The 24416-nt window shown below is 43.5% G+C and overlaps 1 protein-coding gene across 4 annotated transcripts in view; it reads left to right on the forward strand.

Annotated features, from left to right (window-relative positions):
* The window catches only part of mpv17 (mitochondrial inner membrane protein MPV17), a 95860-nt gene that overhangs the window by 64232 nt on the left and 7212 nt on the right, over positions 1-24416 (forward strand). For 3 of the 4 annotated variants that reach the window (XM_072499016.1, XM_072499013.1, XM_072499014.1), the window contains exons 5-7: positions 4752-4847; positions 19436-19468; positions 20576-20628. In XM_072499016.1, coding sequence (XP_072355117.1) covers positions 4752-4847; positions 19436-19468; positions 20576-20628 — 182 coding nt within the window. The remainder of the gene's footprint in view (positions 1-4751; positions 4848-19435; positions 19469-20575; positions 20629-24416) is intronic. The other variant, XM_072499015.1, reaches the window with a different exon arrangement.

Below are 24416 nucleotides of genomic sequence, written 5' to 3' on the forward strand. Positions count from 1 at the left end.
GGGGGCTTCCCGCCTCTCGGGGCGGACCTCGACCCTGGTCCCAAGTGATTGGATTTGTTCCCAATTACTGGGTTCAATATGCTCCAATAATGGGGCGATTCCTCGATCGGGGGGTGGTCGTTCACCTTTCTTTGTCTTGGCCACTGCTGGCGCCGAGAGGTCTGGATCGGCATTCAATTGCTAATATGTTGCAATTGTTCCCGGGGATAGCCGATTAAACTGCAGATGTCTGTGTTGATGTGCTGCTAATGGTCGCAGGTATCGATCTGGGCCGACTTCCCCAGAGCCGAATACGCTGTTCTGTCTGCAGCTGTCCGTTTGTGCCCTGTTGGCTGTTTTTCCCATCAGCCTTTTCGGATAGCCATTTTACATCGGGTTTTGGCCAAATTAATCAGGGATCAGCCATTTTAGGTGGCTACAGGTACAATGGGGTGAACTTCAGAAAATTTGCAATGGAGATGAAGAAATGTTACTTGTCAATTGTGCTGACTTCCTTGCCCGAGTCTCAATTTACACTGTGTGTGTGAAACTTCACTTCAGGAGCCTTGCCTCACAAAATATGCTGTAACATATTTTATCTTTGTTTTAGGGAAATATGACTTTGTACAATATTGCACCCAGTACCTTGGTCTCAGCCATTAATGACTGTCAAAATGACAACAAAACACATTTAAAGTTAATGTTACTCTAGTTGGAAATTAAAAATGTCAGGAATTGGAACCTGGTTGTCCATTAGACTTAAAGGAATACTGAAGGAAGGTTCATGAAACTCATTTGCAAGCCTTTACTATTCCCTGGTCTTTTTGAGCCAAAAGTAAAATGTAAAGCTGCCCAGTGAAAGTTTTTTTTTTTAAGCAGCTCCTCAGTTATCTCCAGCTGAACAGGGTGAGCGTTGTCACGAGAGGGTTCTTGAACTTATTTTCTTATTAGGAAAAGGCAGAGAGCTGGTGCTGTCACAATGGGCCAAATGGCCTTCAGCACAGTATCAGTTCTGTGATTTATGAAGATGGTTTTCTTTATTGTATTAAAGTTAGGAATTGAAAGACTTTCCGCTTAGAGCAGTTTAATCATGTTGCTTTTCTTGGTGTTATTTTACTCTTTCAGTGTGACATTTATATGTGTTGAATTAATTAAGTGTTGCACAATGTGATTATAAGTGGTACTTTGTGTGCATGATTAGTAAAACCTTCCTTTGAAAGTAACATTTTGATGACTATGGGAAAAGGTTAGAACCTATTATTAAAGACTTAACAGGGCATATAAATACATTCAAGGTAATCAGGCAATATCAGCATGATTTTCTGAAAAGGAAGTCATGTTTAAACAATTTACTGCCGTTTTTGGAAGATGTAATATGCTGTGGATAAAGGGTAAGCAGTGAAAGTACTCCACTTAGATTTTCAAAAGGCATTTGATCAGGTGCCACACAAAAGGTTATTGAGGACAATAAAAGTTCATGATATGGGGAGTAACATATTGGCATGGATAAAAGAGTGGCTAGCTAACCGGAAAGTGAGTAGGCATAAATAGGTCATTTTTTGGTTCGCAAGATGTAATGAGTGGTGTGCCACAAGGACCGGTGCCAGGACTTCAACTCTTTATGATTCATAAAATTGATTGGCTTAAGGGACGGAAGGTATGAATGCTAAGTTTGCTGATGACTGTAGCCATCTGGGATGGCCACTTACAATAAGAAACATGGACGGTCACAAAGCATAACGGGAAAAATGGCCAATGTAAGGTTCAGGCAGGCTCAGAGCCCGAATGTATATTTGTGAGCGAAGAATCCAGACACCATCAAAACCCCCAACCGATTAGCATTTTGATGGCCCATCTCCGTAAGACAAGACTGATACTTGAGCAACCGATACAATCCCAGACATTTCGGCGCCACGCCCTGTACTCGGGAAGCATCAACAACAGGGTAAATGACCACTTGGGACATGCCTGGCCATCAAATCAAATCCAGTGTTCAAGAATTGCCCAATTAATGGGGTCCAAACGAAAGGACCGCCCAAAAGAGCGCGAAACTCCCTAAAGGTAAAGAGAGAGACCGCCCTGCGTTCAATCTCTCTTGGACCTGGCGCTCCGGCAACGTCGACCTCCAATTGCAGCACCACCAGAAGTAAGTTCAAGTTCAACGTCCGCTACCAGGTGAACCCAGCTGAGCAGCAGTTACTTCTCCAGACCCGATAGATCCAGATTCAAACACAGGCCACTGTTCCTCTGACCTAAGCCGGGTGCCTGAAGTTAAGTACAGGTTGTCATAGTTGATAGGTGTAGTTTAACTAGTAGTGTCTATGTTGCATGATTAATTGTGTGAGTAAATAAAGTACCCTTGACCTTGAACTAACTAACTGGTGTTTGGCTCTTTGATCGATATCCAGTTAAACCTTGTGGTGGTATCAATTGATACCTGGCGACTTTGAGCAATATAATATCGATATCCAAAGAAAGAAGGGCAACCTTATTGACAGCCATATTTATAGCAGGTAAAAAAGGCAATATGACATAGACAGGAAAGTAAGTTGTGAAGAGAACATGAGGCTACAAACGATATTGGTAGATTAGGTGAGTGGCAAAGATCTGGCAAATGGAGTATAATGTGGGAGAACGTGAAATTGTTCATTTTGACAAGCAGAATAAAAAAGTTTATTATCAAAATGGTGAGATATTGCAGAACTCTTGAGATGCAAAGGGCTCTGCGTGTCCTAGTAGATGAATCGCAAAACGTTAATGGGCAAGTCCAGCGAGTGTTTATTGCAAGGGGAATTGAATGCAAGAGCAGTGGGATTATGCTTCAGTTATACAGTGCTTTGGTGTGACCATATCTGTAGTACTGTGCACAGTGTTGGTCACCATATTTAAGGTTGGATGTAAGTGCACTGGATGCAGTTCAGGGGTGGGATTCTCCAATAATTGGGCTCTAACCCCACGCCCGTGGAAAAACGCACGCGAATCACTCTGGACTTACCTGGAGAAAGTTTAGGGTGATTCTCCGATTTGCAGCGGGCTAGCATGCGCACGGCGGCGGCCTGTGAGACATGGCCGACCCACACCGCAAACCGACACCAAAAAGATAGGGTCCCCCCCCCCCCCCAGATCGCACGGATCGGTGGCCCCCGATCGGTAGCCTGGCAATCCTGCAGGACCCCCCCCCCCCCCCATGAATGATCGAACTGAGTCCGCAACCGCCACGCTGAGTTGCTGCCAGGTGGAACCATGAGAGAACCACGCTGGCGGTAACTTGTCTCGCTGTACTCGGAGAATCGCCGCGGGGGCCTCTTTCAATGGCCCTCGACCGCCGTCGCATCGACCGCGCGTGCTCGATTGGCGGCGATTCTCCGGCCAGAGAATCGCGGGAGCGGCGTAGGACCCGATTTTTGGTTTGACGCCCTTTCTCTGGCCCTGCGCCCATCGCAATTTCGGTAGGGAGGCTCAGAGAATCCCGCCCCAGAAGTTTACTAGGCTATTACCTGTGAGGAATAGCTGGATGGGCTAGGCTTGTATCTGGAGTTAAAATGAGTAAGAGGAGAATTGTTTGAAATATGTAAGACTCAAGACTTGACACAGTGGAGGTGGAAAGGATGTTTGTTCTTGTGTGGGTCACTGTTTAAAAATAAGGGGTGGTCCATTTAAGACCGAGATGAAATGAAAAATGAAAATTGCTTATTGTCACAAGTAGGCTTCAAATGAAGTTACTGTGAAAAGCCCCTAGTCGCCACATTCCGGCGCCTGTTCAGGGAGGCTGGTACGGGAAGATCGGGGAGAACGGGGAGATGAGAAATCTTTGGGGGTTGTGAACCTTGGAACTCTTCCTCAAAAAAGACAGTGGAGATAGAATCTTTGAATATGTTTTAAGGCAGAGGTAAATAGATTCTAGATCATCAAGAGGGTGAAAGGTTTTTAAAAATAAATTTGGAGTATCCAATTCATTTTTTCCAATTAAGGAGCAATTTAGCATGGCCAATTCATCTATCTTGCACATCTTTTGCGTTGTGGGGGCGAAACCCACGCAAACACGGGGAGAATGTGCAAACTCCACACGGACAGTGATCCAGAGCCGAGATCGAATCAGAGACTGAAAGGTTATCGGTCAGCAGGAATGTGAAATTGGGGTTAAAATCAGGTCGGCCATGATCTTCTTGGATGGTGAAACAAGCTTGAAGAGGGGCGGCACCACAGCACAGTGGTTCGCGCTGTTGCTTCACAGCGGCAGGGACCCGGGTTCAATTCTCGGGTTGGATCACTATCTGTGGAGTGTCTGCATGTTGTCCGCGTGTGTTTCCTCCGGTTTCCTCCCACAAGTCCTGAAAGACGTGCTTGTTCGGTGAATTGGACATTCTGAATTCTTTCTGTGTACAGGCGTGTAGTGTGACGACATGGGGATTTTCCAGGAACTTTATTGCCGTGTTTATGTAAACCTACTTGTGACACTAATTAAGATTATTATTATTATGACACCTCCTAATTTGCATGTTTGTATGTCAGATTTTAAGCTTTAGGAATAAAAACATTGCAGTGAGTCTATACTCACTTGCGCTTGCACAGATCTGTGTAAAATATAATATTTTTCAGAATGGACATGTATTAATTGTGTACAGGGGTATTTTCTTAAACTGTGTAAGCCACTTTCCCGAAACATACCCAGTTCAACACTCTGGTTCTCAGCCCAGTCATATGTGTTCCTCTGCCGCTTGTACTTGTCAAATCAATTGAAGGAATAAAGTATCTGGTGTTTTTCTTTCCAGTTTGCACTTGCTCCGTGCTTCTTGGCCTGTTTCCTTGCAATAGCTTCATTCCTGGGGGGACATTCACCAGAGGAAGTATGGTTAAAGTTAAAGAAGGTAAGTAGTATTTACATTACTAACATTTTTTATCTAGGTGCAGTTTTTTTTTTTATTGGTGTGCTGCGTGAAGATCTAACTCCCAAGTATATAACAAATCTAACCAGCCTCCTGATAGAGTATGGAGCGAATGCTGAGAGCAATCCATCATGGACACTACGTACTGTACATGAAAAATACAAAAGTTTTATTAAGCTAAATGTGATTGAATATATACTTAAAGAAAAGAAGATTCAGGGCAAAGGGAAAGAGCAAGGGAATGGGACATAATGCATAATTCTTGGAAATAACCTCTCGCTGTGCCCTATGATTTTTAATATATATTTCATTTACTTTTTATTTCTTTTAGTAATCTCTGCCCCAGCACATACATATACTTTTAGAAAATCATTTTCTTTAAAAAATCAGAACTATTTTTCTCATTAGTTATGGTGTAGTGGGGTAATGGTTAAAGTTTATGTGCCTTCATGGAGGCTTGGCCTCAGAGTCAATATTGTAAATGCATTATACAATTTTTTGATAATTCATAGTGGTAATGGGGTAAGGGGTGTGGGGTGAGGCTGCTTGCTGAGACTACAGTATCAGAAAATGGCCCTTAAATGGGCAATGGGGCAGTGGTGTTGAGCCAGAAACCCTAGGTTCAAATCCCACTCCAGGATTTCATGGCCAAGGATGGTACAGTTAGAACGGTACCAAACAAGTTGAGTATCAAAATGTGCCAATGGCCGGCAGTAAGAGGGGGAGAGATTTTTTGTCAGCCATATGATGGAAAGTAATTGGAGCCTCTATCGTCACTATCTGTAGTTTCAGGTTTCAACATGCATGTAAACATATAGAACATAGAACAATACAGCGCAGTACAGGCCCTTCGGCCCACGATGTTGCACCGAAACAAAAGCCATCTAACCTACACTATGCCATTATCATCCATATGTTTATCCAATAAACTTTTAAATGCCCTCAATGTTGGCGAGTTCACTACTGTAGCAGGTAGGGCATTCCACGGCCTCACTACTCTTTGCGTAAAGAACCTACCTCTGACCTCTGTCCTATATCTATTACCCCTCAGTTTAAAGCTATGTCCCCTCGTGCCAGCCATTTCCATCCGCGGGAGAAGGCTCTCACTGTCCACCCTATCCAACCCCCTGATCATTTTGTATGCCTCTATTAAGTCTCCTCTTAACCTTCTTCTCTCCAACGAAAACAACCTCAAGTCCATCAGCCTTTCCTCATAAGATTTTCCCTCCATACCAGGCAACATCCTGGTAAATCTCTGCACCCGCTCCAAAGCCTCCACGTCCTTCCTATAATGCGGTGACCAGAACTGTACGCAATACTCCAAATGCGGCCGTACCAGAGTTCTGTACAGCTGCAACATGACCTCCCGACTCCGGAACTCAATCCCTCTACCAATAAAGGCCAACACTCCATAGGCCTTCTTCACAACCCTATCAACCTGGGTGGCAACTTTCAGGGATCTATGTACATGGACACCTAGATCCCTCTGCTCATCCACACTTTCAAGAACTTTACCATTTGCCAAATATTCTGCATTCCTGTTATTCCTTCCAAAGTGAATCACCTCACACTTCTCTACATTAAACTCCATTTGCCACCTCTCAGCCCAGCTCTGCAGCTTATCTATATCCCTCTGTAACCTGCTACATCCTTCCACACTATCGACAACATCACCGACTTTAGTATCGTCTGCAAATTTACTCACCCACCCTTCTGCGCCTTCCTCTAGGTCATTGATAAAAATGACAAACAGCAACGGCCCCAGAACAGATCCTTGTGGTACTCCACTTGTGACTGTACTCCATTCTGAACATTTCCCATCAACCACCACCCTCTGTCTTCTTTCAGCTAGCCAATTTCTGATCCACATCTTTAAATCACCCTCAATCCCCAGCCTCCGTATTTTTTGCAATAGCCTACCGTGGGGAACCTTATCAAACGCTTTGCTGAAATCCATATACACCACATCAACTGCTCTACCCTCGTCTACCTGTTCAGTCACCTTCTCAAAGAACTCAATAAGGTTTGTGAGGCATGACCTACCCTTCACAAAGCCATGCTGACTATCCCTGATCATATTATTCCTATCTAGATGATTATAAATCTTGTCTCTTATAATCCCCTCCAAGACTTTACCCACTACAGACGTGAGGCTCACCGGTCTATAGTTGCCGGGGTTGTCTCTGCTCCCCTTTTTGAACAAAGGGACCACATTTGCTGTCCTCCAGTCCTCTGGCACTATTCCTGTAGCCAATGATGACATAAAAATCAAAGCCAACGGTCCAGCAATCTCTTCCCTGGCCTCCCAGAGAATCCTGGGATAAATCCCATCAGGTCCCGGGGACTTATCTATTTTCAGCCTGTCCAGAATTGCCAACACCTCTTCCCTACGTACTTCAATGCCATCTATTCTATTATCCTGGGGCTCAGCATTCTCCTCCACAACATTATCTTTTTCCTGAGTGAATACTGACGAAAAATATTCATTTAGTATCTCGCCTATCTCTTCAGACTCCACACACAATTTCCCATCCCTGTCCTTGACTGGTCCTACTCTTTCCCTAGTCATTCGCTTATTCCTGACATACCTATAGAAAGCTTTTGGGTTTTCCTTGATCCTTCCTGCCAAATACTTCTCATGTCCCCTCCTTGCTCGTCTTAGCTCTCTCTTTAGATCCTTCCTCGCTACCTTGTAACTATCCATCGCCCCAACCGAAACTTCACACTTCATCTTCACATAGGCCTCCTTCTTCCTCTTAACAAGAGATTCCACTTCCTTGGTAAACCACGGTTCCCTCGCTCGACGCCTTCCTCCCTGTCTGACCAGTACATACTTATCAAGAACACGCAGTAGCTGATCCTTGAACAAGCCCCACTTATCCAGTGTGCCCAACACTTGCAGCCTACTTCTCCACCTTATCCCCCCCAAGTCACGTCTAATGGCATCATAATTGCCCTTCCCCCAGCTATAACTCTTGCCCTGCGGTGTATACTTATCCCTTTCCATCATTAACGTAAACGTCACCGAATTGTGGTCACTGTCCCCAAAGTGCTCTCCTACTTCCAAATCCAACACCTGGCCTGGTTCATTACCCAAAACCAAATCCAACGTGGCCTCGCCTCTTGTTGGCCTGTCAACATATTGTTTCAGGAAACCCTCCTGCACACACTGTACAAAAAACGACCCATCTATTGTACTCGAACTATATCTTTTCCAGTCAATATTTGGAAAGTTAAAGTCTCCCATAATAACTACCCTGTTACTTTCGCTCATATCCAGGATCATCCTCGCCATCCTTTCCTCTACATCCCTAGAACTATTTGGAGGCCTATAAAAAAACTCCCAACAGGGTGACCTCTCCTTTCCTGTTTCTAACTTCAGCCCATACTACCTCGGAAGAAGAGTCCCCATCTAGCATCCACTCCGCCACCGTAATACTGCTCTTGACTAGCAGCGCCACACCTCCCCCTCTTTTGCCTCCTTCTCTGAGCTTACTAAAACACCTAAACGCCGGAACCTGCAACATCCATTCCTGTCCCTGCTCTATCCATGTCTCTGAAATGGCCACAACATCGAAGTCCCAGGTACCAACCCATGCTGCCAGTTCCCCTACCTTGTTTCGTATACTCCTGGCATTGAAGTAGACACACTTCAAACCACCTACCTGAACACTGGCCCCCTCCTGCGACGTCAAATCTGTGCTCCTGACCTCTATACTCTCATTCTCCCTTACCCTAAAACTACAATCCAGGTTCCCATGCCCCTGCTGCATTAGTTTAAACCCCCCCCCCAAAGAGCACTAACAAATCTCCCCCCCAGGATATTTGTGCCCCTCAGGTTCAGATGTACACCATCCTGTCTGTAGAGGTCCCACCTTCCCCAGAAAGAGCCCCAGTTATCCAGAAATCTGAATCCCTCCCGCCTGCACCATCCCTGTAGCCACGTGTTTAAATGCTCTCTCTCCCTATTCCTCATCTCACTATCACGTGGCACGGGCAACAACCCAGAGATAACAACTCTGTTTGTTCTAGTTCTGAGCTTCCATCCTAGCTCCCTGAAAGCCTGCCTGACATCCTTGTCCCCTTTCCTACCTATGTCGTTAGTGCCAATGTGGACCACGACTTGGGGCTGCTCCCCCTCCCCCCTAAGGACCCGGAAAACACGATCCGAGACATCACGTACCCTTGCACCTGGGAGGCAACATACCAAACGTGAGTCTCTCACGCTCCCACAAAATCTCCTATCTGTGCCCCTGACTATAGAGTCCCCAATTACTAATGCTCTGCTCCTCTCCCCCCTTCCCTTCTGAGCAACAGGGACAGACTCCGTGCCAGAGGCCCGTACCCCATGGCTTACCCCTGGTAAGTCGTCCCCCCTACAAGTATCCAAAGCGGTATACTAGTTTCTCAGGGGAACGACCGCAGGGGATCCCTGCACTGACTGCTTTTTCCCAGTCCCTCTTACAGTTACCCACCTATCTCCAATCTTTTGTGTAACTAATTCCCTGAAGCTGCTATCTATGACCCCTTCTGCCTCCCGAATGATCCGAAGTTCTTCCAACTCCAGCTCCAGTTCCCTAACTCGGTCTTGGAGGAGCTGGAGATGGCAGCACTTCCTGCAGGTAAAATCAGCAGGGACACTAACTGCATCCCTCACCTCAAACACCCTGCAGAAGGAACATTGCACTCCCTTCCCTGCCATTCCTCTTACTTTCTACCAAGTTCTGGCTAACAACTAAATTAAATTTTTATAAAAAATAATAATAATATAATAAAATATGGTACTTACCTCAGACCAATGGGTTTTATTATTAGGTTAGAGGAGGAGGGCGGGTGGGAGACACTACACGTGTAGTGTCTCGGGTTTCCTCTCCACCAGAATTTATTGGTGAGGGTCTTCCCAGACGTCCGCGGGTCGACTTCCTGTTCCCGCCTAAAAAAACTAATTTTAAAAAAGTATATGTTGCCACAGCAACTTGGAGTCCTTCAGGGGCTCGTGAGTTCAATGGGCTGGAAGGCTGGTGGGGATCAGATTGATGCTAGCCGCACCAGATTTGACCCCTATTCTGGCTGGAATTGATTTGGGACTTGTCTCCTTGCCCCAGCCATGATGGAGGCTGTAGATTGGACTTCCTGCCTTCAGGCAGAGAACTCCAGAAGAAAAAGTAGAGAAATGGTGCAGTTTATGTAAGTAAAAATGTGTTAGAAAGCCTAATACTTGGATGCCCTCTGAAGACATCAAGTGGTGTTTAAATTAGTTTCTATGTGCAATATATTTGGGATGTAATTAATTACCTGCTAAACATGGCTTTCATGACAACGTAGGATTGTAGGAAGGAGGTCATTCGGCCTATCAAATCTGCCCCTTTTTCAAAGAACATTTTTAGTTTGGAAATATGCCAGTGGGTTCTCTACTACCATCCTATCTCCACTGGTCAATATACGTTTGGGATTCTTTCAGTTCAATGCGTTATAAGATTGGCCTTATCGCGACCTCATAAATGGGGCCTGAGCCATTTGCTCACCTTGCCAGCTTGTTGATAAAATATGGCGCATCAAAGCCATCTACAGAATAATGGCTACCCTGATGAATGGACCTAAAGCTGTTACTTTTGGCCGTGAAAAGTGCCCAGTCTACCCCAGATTTCCCTAGAAGACAAAAATGTGAGCAACAGGTGAAGCTGGCTGTTTTACGCTGCTACTATGCAGTAGCAACATGAGTGGTGTTCACCATCAATAGGATGCTGCTGCCAAGCCAAAAAGATGTTGCCTATCAGACGATGCAGTTTGTGAATTTCAGTGCTGGTGTGATGCCAGGTGTATAGGCCGTATGTCCTAATGACTGGAGGATTATATCAAACAGCCTGTCCGTTCGGACATTCGCAACAGGCAAAGTACTAACTGTACCCAACCAACCTGTGCTTGCAAAACTCAAAACATGGTGTCACAACATTAGGTGCGATTCTGGGATTGGTCAACACTTCCTAATTGTGCTAAGAATTATGTTGACAACTAATTTAAGACCATCAGTCAGGCTCACAGTGTGGTTCATTTATGCATGCAAGCAGCGATACATATTCACACACAGGGCCCTGTCCTTTGCAGACAAAGGAGCATGTACTTACATTGCGCTTTTTTTCAATTAATTAGAAACCCAGTCCAACGCCGGCATCTCCACATCATGTCTTTCTCAAAGTGTGGTGCCTAGAATTGGGCAGAAAAATCTAACTAGGACTGAACCACTGATTTTACAGAATTTCCTTACTTTTTCACTTTCTAAGGCCCAAGGTGCCATATATTTTGTTAACCTATCCTTCCACCTTCAAAAAACCTACTTATAAATACCTCCATGTCACTCTGTTCCATTGTATCATTTACTGTTTCTCATTCTTCTTACATGGATGTATCACATCAGACTTTTCTGCATTGGATTTTTATCTGCCATTTTATCTGTTGGTCCATCCAACCAGGTGTCTGTCTTTTTGAAGTCTATTATATGTTTTTTGTTTGTTTATTATCTTTTCAAGTTTCAAGTTATCTATATCAATTTCAAAATTGTGCCTTTATCCCCATTATTAATGTATAATCAAAAATGGCAGAGATCCATGATGTACCTTCTTCCAGTCAAAGAAACAGCCATGAGCCACATTTCTGTATTCTATCCTTTAGGCAATTTTGTATCCATGCTGCTTCTGCCCTTTTTACCTCATGAGCTTCAATTTTACCAACAAGCCTGTTACGTGGCACTTTATTTTACGCCTTTTTAAAAGTCCAGATGCACAACATTAACAGCATTGCCCTCATCTATCCTTACCAAATAACTCAATCAAGTTAGGTAAGCACGATTGTATCTATAACAAATCCATGCTGGCTCTCCTTTATTCATCTACCACAGAGGAACTCTTGACCACACAGACCTGTTTCCACCCATGTCAACCTTGGCCAAACCAGCAAAAGACCATTACTTCAAAATTTCCCCAAAATGCCTACAATGCAACATGAACTCTGAAAATCTCTTCTTGCAGCATAGAGGTAAACTATGACAAAATACTCCCCTATTTAGGAATGAGTCTTGACCACACGCTGTCATATACATAGCATCTCCAGAACCTCGGGTAGAAACTGAAGTGTATGGGTCAGCCTAACCCAGAAACTTGCAGGATTAATCTTGGGAGCAGATGTTCATGCTTGCTTTATGGCAGCACTTGCCCTGATGAGAATGCTGCTCTGGCATGATTAACAAGTCTACAAACCAGATTGATTGCTTGCTATGCACCCCATTGACACATTGAGCTCAATGGAAAAAAATATTGGACAAAGTGCCTATTGAGCAGTTGATCTGCCATGTCCAGTTTTCCAATGCCAGCATATTTAAAAATTGCCCTCAGTATATCCATAGTATAGCTGGCTTTATTTCACTGGTTAACAGTTTTTCACAACATTGTCAATTCTGGCAGCTCCCCTTGACAGGGTTCAAATGCAATTTTTTTCCCTCCAAAAAGTAGCAGTAATAACAGATGTAGACGTGCTGTTACGTGAATTGGACATTCTGAATTCTCCCTCTGTACCCGAACAGACACCAGAATGTGGCGACTAAGGGATTTTCACAGTAACTTCTTTGCATTGTTAATGCAAGCCTACTTGTGACACTGATAAAGATTATTATTATTATTAGATCACCTGTAAGTTTGTTATTAATAACAGTGGCCATCAGATTCCAGAATTGAGAAATTGGCAGATTCGTGTGACAGTCATGGTAAGCAATGCTTCACGGTCATGCTGTGAAATTTATTGGCAAAGCAAATCATTGTTACTTTTTGCTGACTTTAAATAGATTTTGCTATTTAATTACTGCAATAGTTCAATGATTCAAGCACCTTTAGAACAGATCCTAATGATTACAGTTTTAAAGCAAGAGAGGAGAAACCTTTACACTAGATTATTTTTCCAGGAAAGAACATTGTGCTTTAGATGGAAATTTGACAGCATCAGTATCAATTTCAGAGAAAATCTCAGGACTCTACACTGAGGGGGGCAGCACGGTAGCATTGTGGATAGCACAATTGCTTCACAGCTCCAGGGTCCCAGGTTCGATTCCGGCTTGGGTCACTGTCTGTGCGGAGTCTGCACGTTCTCCCCGTGTGTGCGTGGGTTTCCTCCGGGTGCTCCGGTTTCCTCCCACAGTCCAAAGATGTGCAGGTTAGGTGGATTGACCATGATAAATTGCCCTTAGCATTCAAAATTGCCCTTAGTGTTGGTTGGGGTTACTGGGTTATGGGGATAAGGTGGCGGTGTTGACCTTGGGTAGGGTGCTCTTTCCAAGAGCCGGTGCAGACTCGATGGGCCGAATGGCCTCCTTCTGCACTGTAAATTCGATGATAATCTATGATAATTGACTCAACAAGGTCTACAGGCAGTTTTGGAGGCAGCTAATTATCCCAAGCCAGAGATTCTCTAGCAGTCTATATTGGATGTCATCCTTGAGCTGATAATGTAATTTGATGCTTTGATTCCTGGGGGCATAACACACTTTGGTATAGAGAGAACTATTCTGTGGGAATTGATTGCTGGTGAAGACTGCATTTACCAAGTTATAGAAAACGTATCTTAAAAGTTGCCTTTTATGATCACACAATTCCAGCTTGGTTCAACTCCCAATATCTTCTTAGAATCAGCTGCAGACACCCTGAAAGCTTGCTCACATGAGCTACGAGAGCCATTTTTAATGTTCTCTTTCACAGCCTAGGTAGAGGCTGTTTTGGAGAGTTGGCGCAGACTCAATGGGCCGAATGGCCTCCATCTGCATTGCAGGGGTTCAATGGATTCTGCAGTTATGTGATTTTTGTATTGCTATTTTGCACCTGCCCTCATTCGTACAAAATACATGGTTGATATTTGGTGGTATCCCAACACATGTGGGTCACTGTTTCTTGTAAAATATTTGGTCAATGCAAATTTTTTAAATTACCACCGTTCTGAAGTATGTAAAATGTCAGAGCTGGAAACATTCCAACCCTGCAAGTCAAATCTGATCACGTTTTGGTGCTAAGTATTTTAAAGTTTAAATGCTTAACAATATTGACATATTTAATTGTCTGAACAGAAAACAAAAGCCACATAAGTAGAGCAAAATGCATGAAGTGTTATTGGATATTTCTTTCCCACCTCTGATTTTCTGTTTGTCTCTGGCAGATGCTATTTGCATTTGGTTACTTATCCACGGGTTACGGCTGCATTTGGTACCTTGCCGAACTGGTTTCCTTTCAGATAATAGTTTTGACAGAGAGCGCTTCATGATTGTGGAGGCTATCTCAACTGAGATGGCACTATCCTTGCTCAATAAATTTACTCCCCTGCAGGAGATTCACTGGATAATATCAGGAGTTGGGGGCCCGAGCGATTTCTCTTTACTCGCGGGAAGCAGAGTTTACTGGTTTGGTATTAATTAACTCGGCAATGACTAAATCAAATCTGAGATATTCTGATCTGTGTGGATTACTGCTACATCAAGGCAGTCCCTTTATAAATTTTGGTCCACAGATAAAGACAGTGTTAATCCAATAGGAACACAGTCCTACGTTGAGTTTCAAGGGGGTAAAGCGAGGCTGGTTGGTCTCTATTTTAATGCTAGAAGTATCACAGGTAAGACAGACGAGTTAAGGGTGTATATTGACACATGGAGTTGTGATGTTGCCATCACAGGTATGTGGTTGAGGGAGGGACAGGCCTGGCTGCTTAACATTCCGGGGTACAGGATCTTCAGGCAAGACAGGGGAGGGTGTAAAAGAGGAGGTTCTGTTGCATTATTAATTAAGGGGTCTGTTACTGCAAGAGGGATGATATCTTAGAAGGGCCTTCAAATGGGGCTTTGTGGGTGGATAGAGGGCAGTCACACTGCTGAGAGTGTACTATAGACTCCAAATAGTCAGCAGGCAATAGAGGAGCAGATAAGTAGACAATTCATGCTGCGTTAAAACAATAATAGAATGATTACATTCAAGGATTTCAACTTTCCCAACATTAATTAGAATAGTCACATTGTAAAGGGTTTAGAGGGAGCAGATTTATTGAAATGTATTCAAGAGAGCTTTTTATATCAACATGTTGACGGTCCAACAAGGAATGCTGCAGTGCTGTACCTAGTTCTGGGGAACGAAGCCGGACCGATGTTCAAGGTAGCAGTGGGAGAGCATTTAAGTGATAGCGACCACAACACTGTACGTTTTAAGTTTGTCATGGAAAAGGATAAAAATCTGCAACAAAGGGTTTTGGATTGGGGGTTGATTTTATTAAAATAAGGCAGGATCTGGCCAAAGTAGACTCTGAACAGCTACTTCTGGGTACATCTACAGCAGAAGATTCAAAATGGAATTGGTGAGAGTACAGGTTTCCTTTAGGGTAAAATCCACAGAATCCTGGATGTCTAGGAATATTCAGGACTGAATAGAAAGGAAAAAAGAGGCTTTTAACAGGTACAAAGGGAGGAAATCTGCAGGGGCCCTCGTGGAGTATAGAAAGTGCAGGAGGGCACTCAAAAAAGCAATTAGAAGAACAAAGAGGGGGCATGTAAAAGCACTGGCGGCTAAGATATGGGGAAATCCCACGATATTCCATAAGATACCAAGGGAAGAGGATAACCATTAGGGACCATGGGGATAATCTGCATTGAGCTGGATGATATTGGTAGGGTGTTTGTCTTCATTTTGGTGGAGGATATGGGTGCAGAATTCAGACAGCGAGACTGTGAGATTCTTGAACAGTTTGACATGAGGAATGAGGAGGTACTGGAGGTTTTGGCGGGGTCGGGATGTGTTGTATCCCAGGCTACTGTGGGTCTCTGAATCAAATTTGTAATTCCTCTCTGATCAAAGGGAAGGGGCCAGAGGCCTGGAGAACAGCTAATGTGGTTCTACTTTACAAGAAGGGGTGGTAGAGATAAACCTGGAAATTACAGACCAGTGAGTCCCACATCAGTGGTAGGGAAAGTGTTAGCGAAAATTCTGAAGGACAGAATCTATCTCGACTTGGAGAGGCAAGGTTTGATCAGGGACAGTCAGCATGGCTTTGTCAGAGGGAGGTTGTGCCGAACAAACTTAATTGAATATTTTGAGGAGGTAACCAGGAAGGAGTGCATATGAGGACAGTGCAGTTGATGTCGTTTATATGGATTTAAGAAAAGCCTTTGGCAAGGTCCCACATGGGAGACTAATCAAGAAGGTAAAGCACATGAGGTCTTGGATAACGTGATTGCCCTTAGTGTTGGGTGGGGTTATTGGGTTATGGGGATAGGGTGGGGGTGTGGACCTTGGGTAGGGTGCTCTTTCCAAGAGCCGATGCAGACTCGATGGGCCGAATGGCCTCCTTCTGCACTGTAAATTCTATGATCTATGATAAGTAGGATCCAAAATTGGCTCAGTGGTAGGAGACAGACGATGGTGGTAGAAGGCTGTTTGTGTGACTGGAGGCCGGTATCCAGTGACATACCACCAGGATCAGTGCTGGGTCCCTTATTGTTTGCGATATATGATAAGAAAGTGTGCTGACTTAAGATTCAACGGGTGGTTGACACTGAAGAAGAAGGTCTTGGGTTACAGGATAATATAGACGGATTGGTCAGATGGGTAGATCAGTGGCAGGTGGAATTTAACCCTGAAAATTGAAAGGTGATGAACTTTGGAAGGAGTAACACAAGGGCATACTCAATGAATGGCAGGACACTCGGGTTCAGAGGGACCTTGGGGTGCTTGTCCGCAGATCCTTGAAGGCAGCAGGGCAGGTGTGTTAGGGTACTTAAAAAGGCATATGGAATACATGCTCTATCAGTCGTGGCACAGATTATAAGACAGATTATAAGAGCAGGGAAGTTATGTTGGAGCTGTACAAGACTTTGGTTAGGCTGGAGTACTGTGTGCAGTTCTGGTCACTGCACTATAGGAAGGCTGTGACTGCACTATAAGACCATAAAACATAGGAGCAGAATTAGGCCACTCGGCCCATCGAGTCTGCTCCGCCATTCAGTCATGGCTGATATTTTTCTCATCCCCATTCTCCTACCTTCTCCCCATAACCCCTGATCCCCTTATTGATCAAAAACCTATCTATCTCTGTCTTAAAGACACTCAGTGATTTGGCCTCCACAGCCTTCTGCGGCAAAGAGTTCCACAGATTTACCACCCTCTGTCTGAAGAAATTCCTCCTCATCTCTATTTTAAAGGATCGTCCCTTTAGTCTGAGATTGTGTCCTCTGCTTCTAGTTTTTCCTACAAGTGGAAACATCCTCTCCACGTCCACTCTATCCAGGCGACGCAGTATCCTGTAAGTTTCAATAAGATTCCCCCTCATCCGTCTTAAACTCCAACGAGTACAGACCCTGAATCCTCAAATGTTCCTCATACGACAAGCTCTTCATTCCAGGAATCATTCTTGTGAACCTCCTCTGGACCCTTTCCAAGGCCAGCACATCCTTCCTTAGATATGGCTTACAATACTCCAAATGGGGTCTGACCAGAGCCTAGAGAGAGTGCAGAGGTGGTTTACCAGGATGGTGTCTGTGATGGAGCATTTTTAGCAATGAAGAGAGGATGAATAAGCTCGGTTTGTTTTCTTTGGACAGAGAAAGCTGAGAGGGGACCTGATTATTATGATTATCATGATGGGCATGGACAGGGTAGACAGAAAGCAGTTATTCCCTTTATTTGAAGGTCAATAAGAAGGGGCATGATTTTAAGATGAAAGGAGATTTAGAGGGGATTTGAGGGAAAACATTTCACCCAGATGGTGATGGAAACCTGGAATGCACAGCCTAGGAGGGTAGTTGAGGCAGGCAACCTCACAATTGTAGTTAGATGAGCACTTGAAATGTCATAACATTCAATCTATGGACCAAGTGCTGGGAAGTGGGATTAGTGTAGATTTGTAGTAGTTTTTTGGGCTTGATGGGCTGAAAGGCCTCTTTTGTACTGTATGATTCTATGAATAAGTGGAAAATCATTGGGCAACGTGCCCCAACTGCTTAATAAATGGTCCAAGGGAATAAAGGGGGAAAAATGCTACTCTGGTGTGTTTGAGTGAGAAACACTTGATCTATCTATCTTGCTCAGTGATTTGTTTTCCGTCTGGTTACTATTGATTTATTGTCGGGCAAGTGAAATCATAAAATATTTTTTAAATGGTATCCATATAGCACCTTTTACATCCCCATGCTCAGCCAATGAATGACATTTTGAAGTCTAATCACTAAGTCAATTTGCACACCAGAATCCCAATAACCGAGATTTTATCTGAGGACTCTGCTGATGCTGGTGGATCGATGTTAGCCTGGATACCAAAAGAAACCCTGCTCGTCTCCGAAAAAGTGGTATAGGATTTTTTTTACATCCACCTAGCGAAGGTTTGACGTCTAATCTGTAAGATGAAGGGAAGAAAAGAAAAAATTAGGATAATACATACCAGCAATTAGGTAATAGGAGCAAAAGAGGTGGGAGAAATTCACTGATGGAATCTGGAAAAAAAAGACAATTCTTTATTGTTTTCACAAAATGTTTATACGTACCACTTTTTAGCGAGGGTTTTTTAAACCTACGCTGTACAGGGGAATATGTTCGAAAAAGCATTACCAATTTGAGAAGTAGAATAGAATGCCACATAGACTGAGGCGTTGGGGGATGCAAAACAAGTGTGCTGCATTGTACTAACGTGGGAGAGCGCAATTACAACATAATATATTTGAATAACTTGGTACCCTGGTAAATGAGAATATAAGGAATGATGAGAGTTGATGGGAAGTATGAATGGTTCATTTTTAACATATCATAAAGATATACCGACACCCCCCCTATTTGACCTTAAATGTACTAGGGACCCGCTGTGTTAATGGTGAATTACAGGAACGGAAGAATTTAGCACTGTACAGTTCCTTTCACAATCTTGGGATGACCCAAAGCACTTCACCACCAAATGGGGAGTTGAGACTAAATTTCTATTTCCTGACAGGAAATGCTGACTAATTTCCATATAGCAAGGTGCCATGAATAACAATGAGATGAGTGGCTAGACAATCTGTTTAAATGATGTTGGTTGAGGGATGAATGTTGGCCAAGGCATGGAGAACACTCCTCTCCTCTTTGAATAGTGCTGTAGAATCCTTTGAAATGGTAGCATGGTTTCAAGTCTTGTTTGAAAGACTGAATCTTCAACAGTATAAAGCTCTCTCAGTACTGCACTAAGTATCAGTTTAGATTATATACTTAGTCATTGGGGTAGGGGATGAACCCATGACCTTTCAATTTGCAGTTGAGTACCACCACTCAGACATGGCTGACACAGGTCAAAATCCAATAGGATCATCTGCTAGTGCTCGTTCTCTATGGAGTTTTGGAACACAATGACACTTTTCTGAGAGGAGCATAAATTCCACTTGGTAAGAGAAGTATCCACGTTAGAATTAAAGTTTAACCAGATGTATTTTGCCTTCATCTCGTGTATCTCAAGTGTACAATTTGAGGACGTTTACACATATTTTGTAATTGTAATTTTATAAAATGATTTTGACTATTTGTTCTCTTTTTCAGGATTATAAAGATACATTAGTATCAAACTATTATGTGAGTAATAGTATCCATTTCAATTCTTCTGTTGAGTTTTTAAGTGGTATTGTCAACCCAGCAATGTGGCCCACAATGGTGCCAGCCTCAGTCACTTTACCTTTTCATCATTGTATCAAGTATATGAGTCCCACTGGAAGTGTTAGAGAAAAGAGGCCAGAGATCACCTTCAACCCTAACCCCCCCCCCCCCCCCCCACCAAGCATCTCCAGTTCTGGGCTCTTGCGTATTCCAGATTTTAATTATTGCGTCTTTGGTGACCTTACCTTCAGCAGTCAAGCGCTACATACTGGAGCATCCTCCTCCTTAAATCTCTCCGCCTCTCAAAGCTTTTGTGAAACTGGCCAAAATCCCCTTATGTGACCCAGCATCAATTTTTTTTGATAATGTTTCTCTGACGTGCCGTGCGACATTTTGCTACTTTAAAGGTCCTCTATAAGTACATGTTTTTCACCTTGTTGAAGGGTTCAGCACCCAAAGTGTGTATTGGTTTCTCAACATATGCAACCGTACCTGATTGTTTCCAAGGATTTTTGTTTTTGTTTCACCTGGTCACCTTTCATCCAACTAAAATTAGCTAAATTCCTTTCATTAATTCTTTTGTTCATTTTTAACGTGGGTTTTGTTTGGTGATAGCCATTATTTCTCCCAAGTATTCAGCAACTACAGATTGTTCACTTGTCCTCCAGCAACCTTCAAGAAACTTTGTTTCATTTTGATCTCATAAAGTCTCCCATTATGGTAATAGTGTTATCACTGCAAACCTTTGTAACTTGTGTCCAGGCCTCATCCTCAACTCTTTCCTACATTTTCCAGTGGTTTATAATGTGCTCCTCACATTGTAACAAATCCGAGAGTATGTTGATAGGATTAGATGAAGTCATCTTTTGTTGCTGATAAACTAGCACAGTTTATTGGCAAGACAGTTTATTGGACCAAATAGCCCATTCCTGTACTCTGAATTCTATGTAAAATTGTATGATTATCGTTAGTATTGATGCTTTCCACAGCAGAAGGCATCCACATGATTTTGTTTTCAATTATGCAAGTTAAAATCTATCCTTTATAGTAAAAGTTGTATAACTAATTTTTTATTTTCTTTTAAAGATCTGGCCAGCTGTACAAATGCTAAATTTCTACTTTGTACCACTAGTTTACAGGTAAAAACAAAGTTATTTATTTCTAGACTCAATCACCCAAAAAACATTGCAAGTTCTGCTAAGGTAACAAGATGTGACAGTGTTGATTTTCTGGTTTGAATGAGCTCCTGGTATAAAGGTTCCCTGCCTCTGTGAGGATGAAGGATAAGTACGGCACGCTTCTGGAACCTTGGATAATAAGAGATATTGTGAGCCTAATCAAAAAGAAAAAGGAAACATTCGCAAGGGCTAGAAGGCTGGGAACAGACAAAGCCCTTGAAGAATATTTAAAAAGTAGGAAGGAACTTAAGCAAAGAGTCAAGAAGGCGAAAAGGGGTCATAAAAAGTCCTTGGGAAACAGGATTAAGGAGACTCCCAAGGCATTTTATACATCTGTAAAGAGCAAGAGGGTCACCAGGGGATGGTTTGGCCCTCGCAAGTACAGAGGAAGAAATCTATGCGTGGAGCCAGAGGAAATGGGCGAGATACTAAATGACTACTTTGCATCAGTATTCACCAAAGAGAAGGACTTGGTGCATGTCTAGAAGGGCGTGAAGATAGTCTGCGTCATATCAATATCAAAAAGCATTAAGGTAGATAAATCCCCTGGAATCTACCCCAGAATACCGAGTGAGTTAAGGGAGGAAATTTCTGAGGCCTTGACAGAAACATTTGTATCCTCTTTGGCTACAGGTGAGGTCCAAGAGGACTGGAGAATAGCTGATGTTCTTCCTTTGTTTAAGAAGAGTAGCAAGGATAATCCAGGTAATTACAGGCCGGTGAGCCTTATGTCATTATAGGAAAATTATTGGAGAGAATTCTTAGGGACAGGGTTTACTCAATTTGGAACAAATGGAGTTATTAGCGATAGGCAGCTTTAGGCAGCATGGCTTTGTGAAGGGGAAGTCATATCTCACTAATTTAATCAAGTTTTTTAAGGAAGTGACTAAGATGATTGATGGAGGAAGGGCAGTGGATGTCGTCTGCATGGACTTCAGTCAAGCCTTTGACAAGGTTCCTAATGGCAGACTGGTACAAAAGGTGAAGTCACACGGGATCAGTGGTGGCAAGATAGATACAGAACTGACTCAGTCATAGAAGATAGAGGGTTGCAGTGGAAAGGTGCTTTTCTGAATGGAAGGCCCGAAGGTGTTCCGCAGGGATCAGTGCTGGGACCTTTGTTGTTTGAAGGAAAATGTAGCTGGTCTCATTAGTATTTTTGCAGATGACACAGTTGCAGTCAGTGAAGAGGACTGACAGAGGGCAGGATATAGGTCAGTTGGAGATTCGGGCGGAGAAATGGCAGATGGTGTTTAATCCAGACAAATGCGAGGTAATGCATTTTGGAAGGTCTAATACAGGCGGAATTATACAGTAAATGACAACCCTTCGGAGTATTGACAGGCAGATCTGGGTGTACAGGCCCACAGATCACTGAAGTGGCAACGTAGGTGGATTAGGTAGTCAAGAAGGCATATGGCATGCTTGCCTTTATCGGTCGGAGCATTGAGTATAAAAATTGGCAAGTCATGCTGTACAGAACCTTAGGCCACATTTGGAATATTGTGTACAATTTTGATCGCCACACTACCAGAAGGATGTGGATACTTTGGAGAAGTCACAGAAGAGGTTTACCAGGATGTTGCCTGGCCTGGAGGGTATTAGCTATGAGTAGAGTTTGGATACACTTGGATTATTTTCACTGAAACAAAGGAGGTTGAGGGCCATGGACAGAGTGGATAGTCAGGAGCTTTTTCCCACGGTGGAAAAGTTAATTACTAGGGGACATAGGGTTAAGGTGCAAGGAGGAAAGTTTTGAGTAGAAGTACAAGGCAAGCTTTTTTACACAGAGGGTGATGAGTTCCTGGAACGTGCTACTGGGGGAGATGGTGGAATCATACAATAGCGACGTTAAAGAGGTATCTTGACAAATACGTGAATCGGATGGGAATAGAGGGATACGGACCCCAGAAGTTAAGAAGGTTTTAGTTTAGACAGGCATCATGATCGGCGCAGGCTTGGAGGGCCGAAGAGCCTGTTCCTATTCTTTATTCTCTGAAGCTGGCTGATTGTCAGACAGAATTTGGGGGCACGGTAGCACAGTTGCTTCACAGCTCCAGGGTCCCACGTTCGATTCCCGACTTGGGTCACTGACTGTGTGGAGTTTCTCCCTGTGTCTGCGTGGGTTTCCTCCGGGTGCTCCGGTTTCCTCCCACAGTCCAAAGATGTGTAGGTTAGGTGGATTGCCCATACTAAATTGCCCTTAGTGTACAAAAAAGTTAGGTGGGGTTACGGGGATAGGGTGGAGGTGTGGGCTTAGGTAGGGTGCTCTTTACAAGGGCTGGTGCAGACTCGGATCGGCCAAATGGCCTCCTTCTGTACTGTAAATTCTATGAATTCTATGATAATTTTCAGTGTGCTGCTGTAGATTTGAAAATCCTGCAACCACACCTTAAATGGAAATGAATCCATATTTGTATCAGTGTTGAAGGTGACATAGTGGTAAGGTCACTGGTCAGGCCTACATGTGACATCAGATCCACAGTTGACTCTTAACTACCCTCAAAGGGCAATTAGCAATGCCAACAATTACTGGCATAGCCAGTGATGTCCACAGCTCATAAATAATTTGTTTTTCAGGATTCCCCGGTAAGTGCTGCTGTGCAACTATTTCTGGTGCAGCCTCGCTTACTTGGCATCTGTCTTTAGCTCCGCCCCTCCTTTTCCCCAAGTAACAGATAGAAAAGCATTTCCTTCTGGGTGGCCATGGTCCAGTTGTAAACTGTACCAGCTAGAAGTGGTGTTAGAGCCAAAACCTGCATCACAAACACATTTTTAAATGTTTAAATTGTATTCTGTAATGCTGAGGGTCAACTGTTCACGTTGTGAACTGGAAAAGGAATAGTACGCTCGACAACTTACTTTAACAGAAATTGTTCTTGTTCTCTAACAATACTGCGTCGAAAGGCCTTGGGCTGGATTCTCCATCGGCGGGATCCTCCGCTTCGCCGGTGGATTTCCCGATGGCGTGGGGCTGCCCACAATGGGAAACCCCATTGGCTGGCTGCCGGGATGGAAGATCCTGCTGCCGGCAGTGGCACGCCGTGCCAGAAAACATTTGCGGCGGGACAGAGAATTCCACCCCTTGTCTCTATTCAGTGGGGTCCACTTTAGATCTGGTAAAACTGATTGGGTGAAATGAATCATTGAAATAAGCCCTTAATGATGAATTATCTATTAAAATTAATACAACACCTGATTACCAGGCCCTTTAGCTGGCAGAAACATAGAAACTAGAAGCAAGAATAGACCATTCGGCCCTTCGAGCCTGCTCCATCATTCAATGTGATCATGGTTGATCCTCTATCTCAATGTCATATTCCTGCTTTCTCCCCTATCCTTTGATGCCATTAAAATAAATGTTAAACATATATTTTTCTTGAATATATTTAGTAACTTGGCCTCCACAGCCTTCCATGGTAGACCATTCCACAAGTTTACTACCTTTTGAATAAATAATTTTTTCTCATCGTGGCCCTAAATGGTCTACCACGTATCCTGAGACTGAGTCCCCTGATTCTAGATTCTCCTCCCTGCAGCTGTCCAACCCTATTCAAAATCTATACCTTTCAAGCAGTGTACAGTTCAGAGATTCCAATTGTCGTTCAAAACTTAACAAGAAAGGAATTCATAAAATATGCAAACTGTACCATGAAAGTATTTCAGTTTTTCTATACATCTCAAATTATCCAGAATGAAAGTTGGGTTGGAAGGAATGTGACTAGAGCAGAGCTTAATAAAATGTTCAT

This window comes from Scyliorhinus torazame, chromosome 4, assembly GCF_047496885.1.
Source record: "Scyliorhinus torazame isolate Kashiwa2021f chromosome 4, sScyTor2.1, whole genome shotgun sequence".
In the NCBI taxonomy this organism is placed as follows: Eukaryota; Metazoa; Chordata; class Chondrichthyes; order Carcharhiniformes; family Scyliorhinidae; genus Scyliorhinus; species Scyliorhinus torazame.